The sequence below is a fragment of the Microtus ochrogaster genome, chromosome 18 (genome assembly GCF_000317375.1).
Source record: "Microtus ochrogaster isolate Prairie Vole_2 chromosome 18, MicOch1.0, whole genome shotgun sequence".
In the NCBI taxonomy this organism is placed as follows: domain Eukaryota; kingdom Metazoa; phylum Chordata; class Mammalia; order Rodentia; family Cricetidae; genus Microtus; species Microtus ochrogaster.
The window spans coordinates 8,787,763-8,807,178 of NC_022020.1; the positions used below are offsets into that span (position 1 = coordinate 8,787,763).

Consider the following 19,416-nt stretch of genomic DNA (forward strand, 5'->3'; position numbering starts at 1 on the left):
GAGAATGAGAATGAGATCTTGGTGATCCATGTTAAAATAATAAAGCAAACATGGTTTATTATAGCCAAATTTAATGTGGTTATAATTTAGCTAATTTACTAGTGCCAAATTAAGTGTGATTATAATTTCAATAATTTATAATGTTGACTTTCCTCTTCTGAGTTATTGAAGTAAATAAAATTTCGATGAAAAATTGTATCTTTGATAACAAAATCTTATTTTGGCAGAGTAAAATAAAATTCATTTAGATTTCAGAAGCTAAAGAGGAATTAAATTAAAATTATAAAGTCATTAAAGACTTTAGTGAATTAAAAGTTTGAAGTAATAGAATGAGGAGTTGTCTTTTGAGACTGTTAGGGTAATGATCCAGGAGAGATGAAAGACAGTTCACAGGGAAGACTTGTTCTGCTTTGTAAAGAATGAGTGGGAAGAAGGTGGGAACACCCCAATTTCATAAGGATATTTAAACAATGGGAACTGTTTCTGAGTAAATGTCCAAATTGATTAGGTGGCTACAAATTATAGGAAGTACCAAAGAAACTGAGAAAGTGTCAGTTAGAGACTTGGTTCTAGGGTAAGAAAAGTTGAAAGATTAGCACGGTATCTAGTCTTATATTTAAATAAAATGAAATATTTGGTCCATCTAGAGCCATAGCTAGGATCAGGCATATTTGTCTAGAATGTAAAGTTCTGTTTGTAAAATCACCCATGGATGTTGTCTGGATGCCCTCACCTACTACTTACAGAGGGAGTAGAGTCGTTACCTCCAAAGCCCCTTTATTTCTAATGTTTTTTAGTTGTAGGTGCCATTCATAGCAGTGGTGTTTTCCTTTGTCCATTAATGCTTTGCTCCTGTTCATGTACTGTGGGGGAGAAGGAGGAAAATTGGTGACTTTACTTACCATCTGCTGTGTAACAGATGATGTCAGTCAGCTTTCAGTTGCCATAATGTTGAAGTGATAAACCTTGTAAGAGAAAGGCATATTTTGGCTCATATATTTTTAGTCTCTGATTTGTGATTGTCTATGGTGTTAGCCAGGTGACAACACCTCATGACAACAGCATGTGATAGAATCAAACTGTTCATCACATGGTCTGGAAATAAAAGTGAAGGAGTCCTACAACCCTGTTAAGTGGCATGCTCCAGTGGCCTTAAGATGAGGTCTCACATTGGGCCCTATCTCTTAAAAGTTTCTGCTAGTACCTTTCCATGGTGCCAGGCTAGTCCTGTAACACACAACCTCTGAGAGACACTGAAAAGAACTGTCCAAACTATATCAGATGACATAATGTGCATTGTTTGCATTTGATTGTCATATGACCTTTGAGAATAGACACCAGGTAGTAATTTCTGTTTTAGAACAAAAACCATTTAAATTGCCATTCTCCCCCCTGGATTTATTTATTTTTATTTTATGAGTGTTTTATCTGCATGTAGCTGCACAATGTGTGTGTCTTGTGTATCAAGAGGTCAGAAGGTGTTAGATCCCCTGTAACTGGAGTTATGGATGGTTGAGTTGCCATGTGGGTGCTGACAATCAAACCTGGGTTGTCTACAAGAACAGAAAATGCTTCTAACCACTGAGCAATTGATGTAACCCTTTCTATTTTTGCAAAGGTTTATTTTCTTTTTATTTATGTGTATGTGTGTATTTGAGTATATGGTGTGTGTGTGTGTGTGTGTGTGTGTGTGTGTGTGTGTGTGTGTTACCTTCAGAGGTCAGAAGAAGACTTCACATATCCTAGAGCTGGAGTTACAGGTGATTGTTAGATTTCCAGTTGTTGCTGAGAACTGGGATCCTCTGGAAAAGAAGCAAGAATTCTTAACTTTTGAGTCATCTGTTCAACTTTTTCTTTTTCAAAAATGTTTTTATTAGCATAGAATAGTTATATGTAGTAATGGGTTTTATTATGATAATTTTAAAACACATAAGCATTTTGGCTATATGTAGCCACCATTATCTTCTCTTGTCCGTTTTCAAGACCTGTGCTTTCCCTCCTCACTACAGAATGTTGAAAGGACAAATTTTGTGTAGATCATTTTCTTAAAATAGTTTTTGTGTTTTGAGAATTTCATAAATGCATACTGTATATTTTGGTCATATTCACCATGTCCCTTTCATTCATAGTTTGATACTATGTTTATTTAGTAGTCCCTATTTCCTAATCCTCCCAAATTTATGTTCATTTTTTCTTCTTTTATAAAACCCAGCAAGTTCAGTTTGTTCCAACCATATGCTCATGGGTATAGGACATTGTCTGTTTTGAGGCCTACGAACTGGGGCTACACTCCTAAGAAAAACTGACTTTTCCTCCCCTAGAAACCATCATTTGTCAATAATTCCCTGGTTAGGTGTGGGGCTTGTGGACTCTTCCCCATTTTATGACTTTGTCAGGTCTTTTGTGGGTAGCCAGAGCTGCTATGCACTTTTAAGTGAAGTGGTCCTGTCATGTCCAGAAGACTCTATTTCAGTGCAGACCTCTTGACCTGATCCTTATTCTTTCTGCTCATTCTCTGAGATTCTATATAGATGTTTCATTTGTGATTGAGTACTTCACATATTTGAGCAGTTTTGAGTTTCTGTACTTACTGTCCCCCAGTGCACAAAGAAACTCTTCTGATGAGATCTGAGCACTGTCCTAATCTGTAGTTTAGAGATAAAAATCTAGAGAGCAGTTTGATACTATGTTCATTTAGCAAAATAATAGTAGTAGGATCACCCCTGGGGAATATGAGCTCTCCCAAGTATTGGTTCCTGGTCAGGTTTACAGTAAGTACCAGGCATGTGTTATCCCCATAATATCCTTGTCTGTGTTGTACCCATGAGTTTTATTTTTGCCAAGCTACTGAAACTCACAGGGTTCTCTAGCTAAGACTGTTGATGACTTACCCCCAGCAGAACACATAGTACCTTCCAGTACTGTGGAAGCTAGCCAGTAGTGAGGTACCTTCCTGGTCAGTACCAGCTTGGTTTCTCCATGTTCTATGGCCAAAGTGTGTCTTCCACAGTACGATCTTACCAAATGGAAATAGCCTGTATTGCTTTAGGGGTCTCTGTAACAACCTTTACTAACAATGCTGCTATGAACATAGCGGACAATGAGGACTACTGAGAACTCAAGAACAATGGCAATGGGTTTTTGATCCTACTGCACATACTGGCTTTGTGGGAGCCTAGGCAGTTTGGATGCTCACCTTACTAGACCTGGATGGAGGTGGGTGGTCCTTGGACTTCCCACAGGTCAGGGAACCCTGATTGCTCTTTGAGCCGATGAGGGAGGGGGACTTGATCAGGGGAAGGGGAGGGAAATGGGAGGCGGTGGCTGGAAGGAGGCAGAAATCTTTAATAAATAAATAAATTAAAAATAAAACAAAAAAAACCCAACCTTTACTAACCAGTTGAAAGGTTTTTATTACCCCTTCTTCACTCTATCCTCCCTTCCTTTCTACTTTCCCATTTTCCCCTCTTTTATGCAGATCTTGTGAAGGCAATCACACCTGGAATCTGTGTTCCACATAGACTCCCCTCCCTCTGGTGCTATAACATTATTACCCCACTTCTGTGATAATCCCTGAGACTTGAAGGGGTTGATAGAAACATCTGTTATAACTGGCCATTCAGCGGCTCCTTATCTTTAGCACTTTGACCAATTGTTAGTCTTTATAGACTACTGACTGCTGCAAAAATAAGCTTCACTGATTCAGAGTTAACAGCAGCACTAATATAGGGACACAAACATTATTTTGGAAGCAATTTTGTTGATGTATAGTGCTCATTTAACAAAAGAACAGCAATAACATTACTAGGGCTTAAAATCTCAGCCAGAGGATTTTGAACAGGTTTGCAGTAGCAAGATCTCAGATCTATCTAATCAGAAAGCAGTTGATCTCCTCAAAGCAGTGGTGGGGTTGCCACTGTTGCACTAGTGACTGTATCCTGCCTGGCTTGGTGCATGCAGAATCTACAGCTGAATAAAACTTTTGATAACTTCCCTGGAGCAGCCTAATGGCACACCTGAGGACTATGGAAGGATATCAGTACAGAGGAGCCCAGTTTCAACTTGCTTTTTTGTTTTGTGACCCTCGCATATGTCCACTTCAGCAAGGTTAGGTCTAGCCGGGCCGTGGTGGCACGCGCCTTTAATCCCAGCACTTGGAAGGTCAGGCAGATCTCTGTAAGTTTGAGACCAGCGTGGTCTACAAGAGCTAGTTCCAGGAGAGGCTCCAAAGCTACAGAGAAACGCCTTCTCGAAAAACCAAAAAAAAAAAAAAAAAAAAAAAAAAACCAAAAAACAACAACAACAAAAAAACCAGTCTAGTGAGCAATCAACAGCAGTGGTATTGCCTATATTGTTTGGGGGCCTTGGGACTCTGATCAACACCTTGAAGCAGTAGTCCCCTGCCATTTAACGGCTTTTGCAAACAGCTACCTACCACACAGGGTACCTCCATTCTAACTCATACTGTTTTTCTGATAGCTTACCAAGCATTGGATTTTTATCCCCTGCACCCATAATTAGTTTTAGTTTGACTCTCTTCCCCTTTCTGGCTTCTCTCTTTGTTCTCCTCCTCACTTAAACCTTTCTACCCCTAGAATTACCTCCTTTTGTATCATATATTCCCGTCCCCTCATAGAATGTTTTTCTTTTTGTAGTATTGGTAATTGAATCTAAGGTGTTAAACTCTAGTATCCTAGCTAAAGTCACTAGCTTTTGTTTTCCTTCCTTCCTTTCCCTCCCACCTGCCCACTCTTCCTCCTTCCCTCTGGTTTTGTTTTGTTTAAGACAGGTTTCTTTGCTTAGCCCTGGCTGTCACTCACTCCCTTGACCAGGCTGACCTTGAACTCAGATGAGTGCTGGGATTAAAGGTGTGTGCCACTACGCCGAGCTGTGTCTGCTTTTTAAGGACCTATGAATCTTCTTTTTAAAAAACAACAACAACAACAAAAAAACAAAATGAAACAAAAACCACTTGATATCTCCTGGCATCACTGAGAGTGCTTGGGGATTAAATGCTACAGAGAAAGGATAGATTTGGTACTTCAGTTTAATCTTTGTCATGATTAGAAATAATTAATTATCTCTTTAACTCTCATTATTTTAGCATTTGTTTCCAGCTAGGTTTTTCTTGGAACTTCCTTTTAAATTTCTAGTTGAAACATATTAAATCCTTTTTCACTCTGTTAGTTTTCCTTTGGTGTAAAGGCTTTGCATTGGATGTAAACCAATGTACATCCAATGTTAAAAGCTATTTAACGAAATGACCTAGGTCCTCTGGGCTATAAATAATCTTACAGATAATAAATCAATAGTTTACTGATGAACTTAGATGAGTAGAGAGATGAGTTTTAACAAGTTGATCATTGACGTATCCAAAAGAAATGTAATATTTTCACATTTAAAGTAATATTTTCTCACTGAGAAAGCAGTTTGGCCTCTAAATCCATGTACTGATAGGAAAACAAAAATACCAGTTTTCTTATATGAAATACTTGATATTACTTAACCGTATGTTGTTAAATACAAATTTTGGTTTACTTTAAGCTTATTTTGTTAACTTTTATCTTCTTTCCTCTACTGTGTCTAGAAGAGTGTGGTTGCCTTAAGACAACTTCTCCCTAACTCCCAGAGCTTCATTGAGAACTGTGTTCAGGAACTCTCTGGGGAGGTGGTTGTTCCCTCCTGTACCAGGACAGCAACAACTTCTGTGGTGACAAGTACTGTTTCCCCCGTCCTTGGCTCTGGAGCAGCAGTGCCCAGAACTTTGTCTGTTCAGACTCTGAATCCTCTTTCTGGTCCAAGAGGAACAAACACTGGGGTTGTGACACTACATCCTGTGGCCCCAGCTGCTGTAACAGGGGGTACAACACCTGCGACTGTGTTGCTGCAGACTTCAAAACCACTTACAACGTCGGTACCAAATCCAGGGACAGCAGTCTCCTCCCTTCAGCCTGAGAAGCCAGTTGTGTCTGGGACAGCAGTTACACTGGCCCTTCCAGCAGTAACTTTTGGAGAAACTTCGGCTGCACCTCTTTGTCTTCCTTCTGTAAAGCCTGCCATCACCTCTGCTGGGCCCAAACCTGAAAAACCTGTCATTGGCCCTCCAGTCCAGATGAAACTTGCACAGCCAGGACCCCTCCTTCCACAGTCAGCTGGCATTCCACAGGCGGTCAAAGTTAAGCAACTAGTGAGTAACAGTTCATTTCTTCCTCAGCTACCTGAATGGCAAGACTTCTTATACTTTCCAAATGTGACTAGTTAAGGTTTTTTTTTGCCTTGCTTGGTCAATTTCTCACTCATAGTGTTTACTGAACATCTGAGAGGTATCTGGAAGTGTGACTGTGTACTTTAAAATTTTATGTACATTTGTCCCTTCTCTTTCCACTCCCTTCCCGCCTTTCTTCCCTTCTTTTACAGTGATAGACGGTGTGCTAAAATGCCGTAAGCATTCTACACAAACATTCTCCCATTGGCTATATCGCTGAACTTTTTTGTTTGTTTGTTTGTTTGTTTAACTTATTTCCAAGTTGATTTTAAATTTGCAATCTAGGAAATACATGATTGTGCCCACCTGTGTGACTGTGTATCTCCTAATGAAAAGGATGTTTTTAAATTTACATAGCCAAACCTATTGTCACACATGGGACATTGATATAAAATTTATTAGTTGTCCCAATATTAATCACTTTTAAAAATTGTTTTTAACATTTATTTCCTTTGTTTCTTGTGTGAGTGTGTGTGTGTGTGTGTGTGTGTGTGTGTGTGTTTTGCTAGCTTGCTGCATGCCGAGACTCACAGATCCTCTTCCCTTTGATTCCTAAGTGTTGGGATTACATTGTAATGATTTAAGTGCTTAGGATAAATATTTGATAGAAGACTCTTTGTTTTTTATTATTGCTTCAATATTACATTAAGTCTAAATATTTTTGGGAGCTATTACATAGGTGGTTATTATGATGACATTATTTTAGTACTGAAGATTGAAGCTAGGGCCTCGTTCATTCTGGGCAAATGTTCTATCATTGAGCTGTAACTTTAGTCTTTTGTAGTGTTCCCTCCCTCCCTCCCTCCCTCTCTCTCTCCTCCTCTACTCCCCCCCCCATGTGTGTGTGTGTGTGTATGTGTGTGTATCTACAGGTGTATAGAAACCAGAGATTGAAATTAGATTTCTTCTGGATTTCTGTCCACTTTATATTTATTTCTGCATATGAGTGTCTGAGTGAATATATCACACCTGTCAGAAACTGGGAGAGCTGTAATTACAAACAGTTGTGAGCCTACCAGTGTGGATGCTGGAAATTAAATTGTGTCCTCTGGAGAGTTGTCTCTCCATTCTCTTCACAGTCGAATCCTCCTGTTTCTGCCTTCAGTATTGGATTTCTAGGCTTGCTCCACTATCCCAGCTTTGTGGGTACTGGGAGCACTGTTCATTTAACTCATCCTTCCACCACCCTTTTTCTTTTTCTTCTAAAACAGGGTCTTAGCTGGACAGTTGTGGCCTTCAATCCCAGGACTTGGGAGGCAGAGTCAGGTGGATCTCAGTGAATTCCAGGACACCAAGACTGTTAGACCAAGAAACCTGGTCTCGAAAAACAAAACAAAAAGTCTCTAGCAGGGCATGGCACATTCCTTTAATTTCAGCACTTGGGGAACAGTGGCAGGTGGATCTCTGTGAGTTTGAGACCAGCCTGGTCTACAAAGCAAGTTCCAGGACAGCAGAGAAACCCTGTCAGAAATACAGAAACTAAAACCAACCTAGAGTCGCATTGCCCACGCTAACCTTGAACTTGCAACCCACCTGCTGACCTCATATTACCAAGTAACTAGTATCATAGGCTTGTGTTGTTAGGTGTGATTCTTATTTTGCCTTTAATATTTAAAAAAAATGCTAAGGAATTTAAAGTTGAAAGTAATTTAAAAATATCATTAGGTCTATTATAAACCATAATCTTATGTTTAGGTGAGGAAGAAAATGCTTAGGAAATAGAGCTAAAAAGAAGCGAGCAAACATTTCTTTATAGTTAACCACACAAAGTTATTTAAAAATGAAAATCTCCACATTGGATCATATCTGTGGTCAAGCTCTATTCACTATAAAGAAGATGCATATTATAAAGAATATGCTCTTGAATGCCCTGATTAATGTCAGGATACTTTCTTTAATAATTTTTTGGTGAACTGTAACTTTGTTAATTAATTCAGGATGTGTCTTTTCAGGCACTACTTTAAAGTGAATACAATTCTAGCATCATTAAAACTACACAGACACAATTTAACAAAGTATGAGACAAAGTTTATTCTTTACAATGTCTTACTTCATTAAAAATCTGAGAAAGACTAGATCAGTCTCTTATTAGTTATCTTACATCAAGAGGAAAATAGAGGCTAATTACCTAATGGGTTCTGGAACAATGGTTTGAGAAGACTTGGCTTTGAAAGAGTAAGATTTCTCGCAAGTCCAATCACAAGTTTGTAAATTGCACCATGAAACTTAAAAAACACAAAAGCAGAGTAGTTGAAGAAGACTGTATACTTGTATTCCTAATACTATACCGGGTTCTAGGTTGGGCATGTGCTCTGAACTCTTGGTTGGCTCTTTGGTCACTGCTACATTTGCAAAAGTACTAGTTTATGTTCTGTGTAGTGTTAGGAGTGGCGGGGCTGTGTCCCCAGCACCCCGGCCGCCTGCTAGCTTATGCCCCGAAATAATTACACGGACACTGTATTCTTTTAAACACTGCTTGGCCCATTAACTCTAGCCCTTACAGGCTAATTCTCATATCCCAATCAACCCATCTCTAATAATCTGTGTAGCATCAGTCTCACCGGAAAGATTCTAGCCTACGTCCATGCTGGGTCGGAGTTCATTGCATCTGCCTCAGAGAGCAGAGAGGGGAAGCATGGCGTCTCTGAGCTCACTTCCTCTTCCTCCCAGCATTTTGTTCTGTTTACTCCACCCACCTATGTTTTCTTTCTTTATTTTATTTTATTTTATTTTGGTTTTTCGAGACAGGGTTTCTCTGTGGCTTTGGAGCCTGTCCTGGATCTAGCTCTGTAGACCAGGCTGGTCTCAAACTCACAGAGATCCGCCTGCCTCTGCCTCCCGAGTGCTGGGATTAAAGGCGTGCGCCACCATCGCCCGGCCCACCCACCTATGTTTTAACCTATGAGGGCCAAGCAGTTTATTTATTACTTAACCAATGACCTTCCTCCATCAGTTCTGGACCCTGACACTCTGTTCAGCCCTTTTCTCCATCATACTTTATTGCTACTGCTTTCCAGCACAGCCCTGCTTCCTTTCTCCCCTAATCTGCAGAGGCTGGCTCTCAGACCTGCTAATCTATTTTCCAGTCTGACTTTAAGGAAGACATCATCTGTTTATAGTAGGCCCTTTCTGAGATGAGCCTCATGCCAATATCACTATTCTTTAATAAAATTAATATAAGTAGCATCTTTGACATCAGAAGATATATTTTTGGTCTCCTGATATGTAAACGTAGCCATTGATGAGACATCCAATACTGCTAACCAAAGCTTTATCTCCTTCAGCTTCTTTTTGCCAGAATAGCCAAATCTTACTACTCTTTGTTTCACAGTCAGCCAACCAACAACTATATCTATATTCATACTATGATAATTCTTTTAATATTGATCATGAGCTTAAGATTTTCTTATTATTTACCTTTCATTAGAATAATTCTGGAGAGTTTTATATCTTTAGGCTTTTGCATAAGATCTCCACACAAGTTGTAAGAATTCTTCCAAACTACCATTACATGGTTTCAATTCATATTTTATGAAATACATTTTACCCACCACCACTTTAAAGAGTGGTGCATGCTCTCTTTTCTTCACATGTTACCCTTTTTTTCTTGTTAACTGTTGTATGTTATATTCAGGGTTTAATGTTATAGAGGGGTTGTATGAACTAAAATTGCTCAGTTTCTTTTAGTTGTAAGCTTTTTATTTTGTACTCAAATATTTGAAATGTGAGCCTTCTTGGTAGTCTGGGAGTTTTTGTAAGAATTCAGTTCTTGTAAAGGCTAATTTTACCGGCTCTCCATCATTTTTCCTATAGTAGTTACACACTCAAAGTAAATACTAACCTTTTATTTTTATCCTTAGCTGTTTTGTATAGAAACAACCATGTGAGTTTTGATCTGGTTTATTTCCTTTGGCTGGTAAGGATTTGAAGTGCAGGAACACTCTCCAGTGAAGCAGGTAGCAGTAGAGAAAACTCACCATAAGCAAGAACAAACAGAATCAGCAGTTTAAGAAAGGCTTTTGTTGGGCTGGAGAGATGGCTCAGTGGTTAAGAGCATTGCCTGCTCTTCCAAAGGTCCTGAGTTCAATTCCCAGCAACCACATACATGGTGGCTCACAACCATCTGTACTGAGGTCTGGAGCCCTCTTCTGGCCTAAAGGCATACATGTAGACAGACTATTGTATACATAGTAAATAAATAAATATTTTTTTAAAAAAAGAAAGAAAGGCTTTTGTTGAGGGTAAAGAAACACACATACCACAAACACACAGACAAAACAACCCAAAACTCTTAGGCATCATTTCTTGATGGCTCAGCTCAGGGCCCTAAGGTTCTCTGGTCAGTAGAGCTTCAGCAAAGTACATCAGCAGGCCAAGTAGGACAATGAGGAGAGTGATGACACTCCTGGGGGCAGTACCAGTAGTGAGTCCTAACACTCCTGCGGCAGCACCAGTAGTGAGTCATAACACCTTGCACTGCATCTGGATGGTGCTCTCAACCACATAGGATCCAGGCCACAATGATGCTGTTGCTGCTGAAGGCTGTCACCTTTATCATGGGCAGGGCACAGGACACCAGGGCATTGAGTCTGTGATCCTAGTTACTCAGGAGGGTGAGGTAGAAGCATCACACATTTAAAGCCCACCTAAACTACTTAGTTTTAAGACTCTCTCAAACATATAACACAACTTTTATCAAATAATGATGGCAAATGAATTATTCCAACTTACATCTCCATTGCTAAGAGACCTCTTCTAACAAACAGTGATAGCAATTGAATTATTCCTATGTCTATAATCTATGGAATGCTGTGTGTTTCTTGTTACTTTTTTTTTCTTTTATGAGACAGGTCATATTATGTATCCCTGGTAAGCCTGGAACTTGCTGTGTAGACTAGGAACTCATAGAGATCCCTCTGCCTCCTGAGTACTGAGATTCAAGATACGTACTTGCAGTGCTTTGCTTGCTACATTTTTTTTAGTTGTACAAACTTGATTTGTACATTTTTATTACAGATAATTATAGTATAGAATAAATTGTTTTTATAAATTTTTACTTAGAATCATTTCTCTTGGGCAGACCATCACACTTCATATAAATATAAGAACTTATAATTATTTCACTATCAGTAGCTGGCCCAAATACATGATGACTTTTTCTTCTTTGAAGTGAAAATATGACATTCTGCTTTTCTGTCTTTTCTCTGAAGCTAAAGCTAAAAATAATAATCTTGTTAGTACTTTAGTTTCTCTTTATCCCCAATCATTACTGTATTTCTGTAACTATTATTTGAGAGAACAGTACTTTCTGAAAGGTTTAGGATGATACTTTTTTTTTTTTTACTTTTAGACAAGCTCTAACCTTTTTATTAATCAGTAGCATTTTCATAATGAACCAATGTAGTTAGGATGATACTTTTTAAAAAATAGTACATAAACATTCTTGTCTTTTATAGATATACTTTGGAATATTATGGATAAAAAAAGATATTTCTTAAGCCAGGTGGTGGTAGCGCACGCCTTTAATCTCAGCACTTGGGAAGCAGAGGCAAGCAGAGGAACTTCAAACTCTGTGAGTTTGAAGCCAGCCTGATCTACAGCACAAGCTCCAGGACAGCCAAAACTGCACAGAGAAAACATGTCTGGAAAATACGAACAAACAAACAAAATTTTCTTTATTTGCTTTAAAATTGGGAAGTGGGGTAACAGGTATAAGTGAAATGTGATTATGTAAGAATTAATCATTATTTAATCTGGCTAGTGGTGTAAATGGTTTCATTTTTGTTCTCTATATTTTGCATGTGTTTGAAATTTTCCATGGTAAATTTAGAAAAGTATTATCTATATGATTTATTTCTTAAATTTGAATTCTGCTGTAGAAAATGATTTTAATATATGTGATAATGTTTTTCAGTTTTGAACGAGATAATTTTGCTTCATACAAATTAAACTGGGTATGGTGATAGATACCCAAATCCCAGGTAGCATTCAAGAAACTGAGGCAAGAGCCGGGCGGTGGTGGCGCACGCCTTTAATCCCAGCACTTGGGAGGCAGAGGCAGGCGGATCTCTGTGAGTTCGAGACCAGCCTGGTCTACAAGAGCTAGTTCCAGGACAGGCTCCAAAACCACAGAGAAACCCTTTCGAAAAAAAAACCAAAAAAAAAAAAAAAAAGAAACTGAGGCATGAGGATCCCCATGTCTCAGAGACCATCCTGAAGATGAATTTTAAGTAGGCTTTCTTACTGTGTTAGATAGAGAAAAACTGTGGAAACTCTTGTTCATGGCTAAAGCGTGCTTTTTTGAGTGGCTATAATGAACTCTTATTGTTTCAGGTAGTTCAACAGCCTTCAGGAGGCAATGCAGATCAAGTGACCGCCATTTCCCATTCATCACCATTGACCACTCAGAAATGTGGACCGAAGATGCTAGCAAATACTATAGTGCCTACTAGTAAGTTTCCTCCATGTAGTGCTGGCATTCCAGCTTCATCACAGTGAATCTGGAATATGACAGGACTTGCACCTGTTGTATCAAGGGAAGACTGAAAGATAGTTATTACATTTACAGAGGCACTCTTTAGGGGTATATATTGTTTTAAAACAAACAACTGCTTATGGTATTGTATTATAAGATTAACCATTCTAGTAGTAAATGTGTATTAATAATATCACAATGAATATCAACATTTTTCTGTCACTTTTTGTGTATGATGTTTTTATAATGATTCTAATTCTAAAGACAATTTGAGACTACATGAAAACATAATCTAGAGGTCTTTATAAGATGATTTCTTATTCAGGGGTTTCATTCACTTTCCTTTTATAATTTAAACATAATTCTGTGGTAGCTTAAGATAATCTTTGATTATTTTATATGTATTAAAAGCTGTCCTGAATTTTCCTAATGTGACATGATTGCTTTTTTTTTTTGTTTTAATTCTGTTTTCTTTCTTGTTTTGTTTTTACAGCTTCCATCATAAAACAAATTACTCTGCCTGGAAATAAACTTCTCTCGCTTCAAGCTCATACATCTTCTATTCATAACAATAAAATAAAGGAGAATGGAGCAACACGCTTCAGGTAAAGAAAATCAGTAGTTAAAACTTGATCTGATGTGTAGAAATAAAGTTTTAGGGGAAAAAGATGTTAAAGAATAATTATAAATAAACAGGTACGAATGTTGTTTATAAATACTGAAAGAAATAGCCTTAGTTTGATTCCTAACACCCACATGGCAATTCATAACCTTCTGTGAGTTCAGTTTCAGTGAATCCAGTGGCCTCTTCTAGCCTCCCTGGCACCAGGCATTTTTATAGTGTACAGACATAAATGCAGGCAGTATAACCACGTACTTTATAAATAATTTAAAAACTGACTATAATTTACAAATATCAGACACAAATCTTGTGTGCTTTTTTTCAGTGGATTGGAAAAGCCTGCGTAGTAGTAGTCTAGACCCAGGCACTAAGCATGTCCGCTATCACCTTCCTGTCTTCTTCAGGTCATTTAGCTCAGTCCCACGCTTCTGCCAGGTCCTATTCTTAGACTTGCCACTGCACTACAGATCATTTTTGTTTATTCTTGAACTTTATACATTAGAATATTATTACTATTCTTTTATTTCCAATTTTGTTTCTGTAGTGTCAGGTAATGGCAATTAGGAATGTTATGAAAATATTAAGTGTAAAATTCTGGAAATAATCCATATGTTTAAATATGTCAATTTGAATGGCATGACAAACACGTTGTCATCATGTTCAGCAGGTGAATCATTCCTTGTTCAATGTGTCCAGAAGTAACATGCTGCCCACTGCTTGGTCAGTTGGTGGCCACCACAATTATCAAATGAGTCAGTGCATGTGTTCAGGTAGTTTAGGTTCGACTGTCACAATGCCTGTGTCACTCACTTTGCTTCATCTCCTTATGTAGGCATTTTATTTTCTATTCATGTCATCATACAAAGGGTGAGTCCTGGTTATTTTGAGGACTGAGAAGAACCTCATTATACTCTTGTTAAAGTATATTGTTTTAATTCTAATTAGCCTTACTGCACCTAATTTACAGATTAAACTTTATTGTAAATGTCTATTTATAGAAAAAAACCCACCATATACGTAGGTATTGGTTCTAGGACTTCTTGTTCAATTCTAAAGTCCTTAGATGCTCATCTTTTCAGGAGCTAGATGTTTTTTGACATCTTTGTCTTTTTTGTTGTAGTTATTTCTCTTTTTTCTTGTGGTACTTTGAGTTTATAATTTAATCTTCAGAATGGGTGCTTGTCAAGTAACTCTTTCCAATTATTTTCTGACGTGGGGTATATTAGCCATTCTTTGATAGTGTACTTTGTTCCTATGGCCATTGCTACCTCTACTTTCTCTTTTCTGGGGCCCTTCCTGTTTACCACAAGGCTTGAGGCAGGTGCCCGTGGCATGTTGGGCAAATACTAGGCATCATAGATCAGTGGCTTTATCCTGAGCTTTCTTTCCATTTTTCATTTAGAAATAATTTGCAGTTTGGATACTCAGGCTACACAGAGACTGTAGCTATTGTTCAGTATTGTCTTGGGAGGAAATCTTGAAAGACTACGGGATATTTATGGAATAGTGTTTTTCAGTTCAGTAAGTATTGACAAAAGGATAAACCCATGTGCCAGGTACCATAATCAAGATAAAACGAATATTTTCAATATCCCACAAGGTTTTTTTTGTGCTTGTTTTTTTCATCAGCCAGTCCTCACATTATGGACCCAAGACTACCACTGATCTGATTCTTAACATTGGAAGTTAGATTGATGGTTAAGGTGCTCCCTATTTCTAGCCTCCAAAGTTGGAGATTTAGTTCATTAAATTTCAGTTTTTCTTTATCTAAACATTTAAAACTGCCAAATTCCCTCAAATACTGACCATTGAAGTTTTGCTTTATTTTTCTCATGTTTATATTCTGCTTCCTGATTAGTAGTGCAAGTATTTGAGATGGCTGTCAGACGATCACAATAAAGTAGTCCCAAACTAGCTCATAATTGAGTATAATAAAGTGTTCTTTATTTAGGGGTAAACTCACAGATCAACAGTCTTATCCAGAAGTGGAGAGCAAAGAACAGGAACCAAATCCAGAAACAAAGAGGCTGCCACATGTTTCTACATCTGTTTATATAGTACATATGGCCTATGCCAGTATCTTAAAGGCTATTGGCTGAAGGAGTTCCCACAGTACCTTACAGTTTTGTCTAAATAAGAGCATTCTACGCCTAATACAAAACTATATACAATAAGAACAAATATTAAGTATAAAAATTAGAATTACAACCAGAATAAACAATATTAAGCAAGAAACATGCTAAATGTTTCACTACTTGTCCTATCCTAAGGAATCTAAGTCTTTTATTAGAAATGGCTTGACTAAGTGATGAGAGGAAAGTAGCTACCATCTAGTCTTCAACCCATGGAAGACCTGAGAAGGGAAGTAATATTACTTGAATAAATAGGAAGTGCAAACAGGCAATTTCCAAAATGTGTGATAAGTGACAGAGACAACCTGGGCAATCACCCAAAGTCTCATTTGCAACATTGGGCCAATCAACTTTGGCCTAGAGTTACTAACAGACCATTTTCAGAAGTAGGAAAATTTTCAAGACCATCTTATCCTGTGTTGGCAAGGATTGGCAGGCAGTCTTTTTTCTTGTATCATGCTTGTCTAGTCTGGACATTGTGCATTTTGTCAGTGGTCAAGACAGGGACAATTCTTTGCCCAAAGTTCATATTTTGACAAGAAGAAAAGAAGCTCCAAGTGGACCTTGACCAGCATTCTCTCGGGAATAGATTGGTGTTGCCAGGAGCGATTGTGTCTCACTTCAACAGAACCCTAAGTTATTTAAATACCATATTCTACAGCTCTTTGAACTGGTTGAAGATTACTTATCTATGTGAAATACAGTCTCTATGTATCTAAAGAACCTGATTAGTCTAACTATGACAAACATGGATGACTATTGACCTATAATCCTTAATACCTAGATAGCTTAAAGATTAAGGCTTCATATTAGAATATTAGACAATTTTTAAACAAATGTGCAGCAAATGAAATCAGTGACCTCAAAATGTAAACAATGTAAGTTTCTTGATCAGAGGTAGAAATGTATAGTGCAATATGATAAATAAATATATTTTTAAATTGTATCAGTAAACTTGTATGCATACAATATCACAAAATGACTATGCATAGTTGTACAAATATTGTAAACAGAAATAGGAACATATTCAATATAACAAATATAATTTGAATTTGTATCAATATACAAGAATCTTTACCAATGTAAATTGTCTATAAATAATAGCTCACACTGATCGACTATTACTCTATTGTTAGTGTGAGTAAGCTCACACTGATCGACTTATTATCTCTTCTAATTCCCTCTCCCCTTTTAAAAGAGATCCCTGAGCCTACATAATTTCCACCCCAACCCCTAACTGTATACTAGTTATACTCATCCCCTAATTGATGTCCGTAACCCTGAGAACAAATTTTGTTGGGAGAGGGGATTTGTTTTCTAGAATTCCAGCTTTCATGCGAGTGATGTTCTTTCTGTGGGATCCTATAAAAATTAAAACGATGGTTCAGTTTAAAGATTACTGTCTATTATATTTGCAAATAGTCTCTGAGTAGTTGGTAGAGTTTTCTGAAGTTCTTTTAGAAGTTCTAACCAGAATGCTGTAAGAAGGTGTACCATTTCAGCTAACCAAGTTGGAATCATCTTGTGCAACTGTTACCCAAAACTGATTTTAAAGCAGTGCTATCACCATTATGATATCATATTAACCAGGTGGAATTGTTGTGGCGCCCCATCTTCTTTCTGGAAAGTTCGAAGATTACTGCAGGAAAATTCATTGTTTACTGTGGAAAACTTAAACATTATTCATATAGACATATATTCAACGAAAGATATGATTGAGACAAAAATATTTATGGGGAAAAGTAAAATTTTTCCTAAATTCTTTCTTCTTTCTGTCCCATACCATATGGCTCCTGATATGAGACAGAAACTCTGAATTTTCTTTTAACAACATGCTTGGGTTTAGAGAAGGATAGCCATTGTCCAACTCTAAAGCCAGCTTTGATTTTTAAGTGTGTGTGTATGTGTGTGTAGATAGATAGATCGACAGACAGACAGACAGACAGACAGACAGACAGACAGACAGACAGACGTTAAATAAATTTTACCCTGCAGATGATATGTCTGCCTAAGTCAGATTTTTCTTTGCTTGGTGATCCTTTCTGGATAGTTACCTTTTCTTATTTAGGTTTCCAGATATCCAAGGTCTTTCAGTTTTTTTAAAGATGGGTATTTTCCTGCAAAGACAAGTACAGAACCCTACCCCAAACCTTAAGAGGTTTCCTTACCACCTGTATGATTGTCACCTCTGTGGATGAGCTGTTATTTCTCTTTCTCAAGAGGTTTGTCTTTTCCAAACTGAATATTGATTAATTTTGATGGTATCCACAGCTTTTCTTCTCCTGTGGAAACCAAAGCAAAACCCCTTCCCCAATGTAACACATCTACTGGTTTCCATTGTGAGGTCAACACATCTTTGAAATACACTAGCAATGATTCAATTCAGAAGTTTTTTTTTTTTTAATTATCCAATGTCTCTGCTGATGTTATTCCTTTCTCATTAGCATTAAGACAATTTAAGGTTAATAAAGCATTATACAATCTATTTCTGGGGGTATTTTCCATCCCTTTCTGTTTGTTTGACATATCCTTTATAGTTTTATTTGATCTTTCTAAAACTGCCTAGCCTATAGGATTTTTTGGTATACCTATAATATGCTTTATATTATAAGAAGCAAAGAAAAACCTGTTTTCTTTTTTTAGAGACATATGTTGGACCATCATCTGTCTTTTGTGCAGGTATACCCATGATGGCCTTAACTTCTGATAAATATGTGATTACAGGATCATCCTTTTCTGACCTCAGAGCAGTTGCCCATTGAAAATTTGAATAGGTATCAATGGTGTGGTATGCATATTTTATTTTCCCAAATTTCTAGTGGAATTATCCATCTGCTAGATTTAATTCATTTGAGTACCCTTTGGGTTACTCCCTGCAGGTAGCAGTATTTGGTTATGATATAGAAAGAAAAAGTAGGACATCTTATAATCTCCTTGTAGCTGTTACCGTGTAATAGAAAATTCTTTCTTTAAACCTTTGCTATTGACGTGATGTTTTTATGAAATTCTGAGACCGTCAGCACATTTCCAATTAATAATTGATTAATTTCTGTATTATCTTGTGCTAGAGGACCTGCCAGACCCTTATGGTATCGAATGTATGTTATGTATATGGAACAATTCTTATTCACAATTATATCCTTAACCTGAATATATACTGAAGTCAATTCTGTCTCATCTGGTATAAATTCAGTGGTTTTAATATGCAAAACAACTCTACATATTGTGAATCAGTAACTATATGTGTGAGAGGTTCTTTAAAATCCCTTAGTACCATGAAAATAGTACATAATTCTTACTTTTGGACACAATTATATGGGCTTTGTTCCACCTTACTTAAATCTTCTGATTTATAACCTGCCTTTCCTGATTTATTTGCATCTGTATAGAGCGTATGGGCTTCAGCTATTGGTGTGTAACATACAATGCGGGGAAGGATCCAAGTAGTTCTCTTGATTTGGTTAATTCCATCGCTTTTGTAATAATTGCTGTTAATCTCTCCTAAATAATTAGCACAAACTCTTTGCCAGGGTTCATTGTCTCATAATTTTTTTATTCATCACTAGTAAGAGCATTATACTATCTGCTGGATCTATCCTTGCTATTTGACAAACTCTCCATTTTCCTTTTATGATTAATTCGGAGACCTTTCCACATAAGATTTTAACTTTTTATTCAGTTTATGTGGTATGGTTTATTGTCCATTCTAAGATAATATTTTCCTTCTGCATTAAAATTTTTGTAGGGGAAATTCTGGAGGGCAGTATGACTAGAATGCAGTTAAGCTTTGGATCAGCCAAATCCACATGTTCCTTCTGTTAATTCTTTCTCAGCTTCAGCTGTTAATTCCTTGTGACTATTTAAGTCTTTGTCACCATCTAAGGTTTTGTTTAAATGAATTATTAGATCAGGTATTATCCTA

The 19,416-nt window shown here is 37.3% G+C and overlaps 1 protein-coding gene across 1 annotated transcript in view; it reads left to right on the plus strand.

Annotated features, from left to right (window-relative positions):
- Taf4b (TATA-box binding protein associated factor 4b) overlaps positions 1-19,416 on the plus strand; it is a 117,863-nt gene that overhangs the window by 28,370 nt on the left and 70,077 nt on the right. The window contains exons 7-9 of the mRNA XM_026783653.1: positions 5,588-6,187; positions 12,599-12,716; positions 13,234-13,345. Coding sequence (XP_026639454.1) covers positions 5,588-6,187; positions 12,599-12,716; positions 13,234-13,345 — 830 coding nt within the window. The remainder of the gene's footprint in view (positions 1-5,587; positions 6,188-12,598; positions 12,717-13,233; positions 13,346-19,416) is intronic.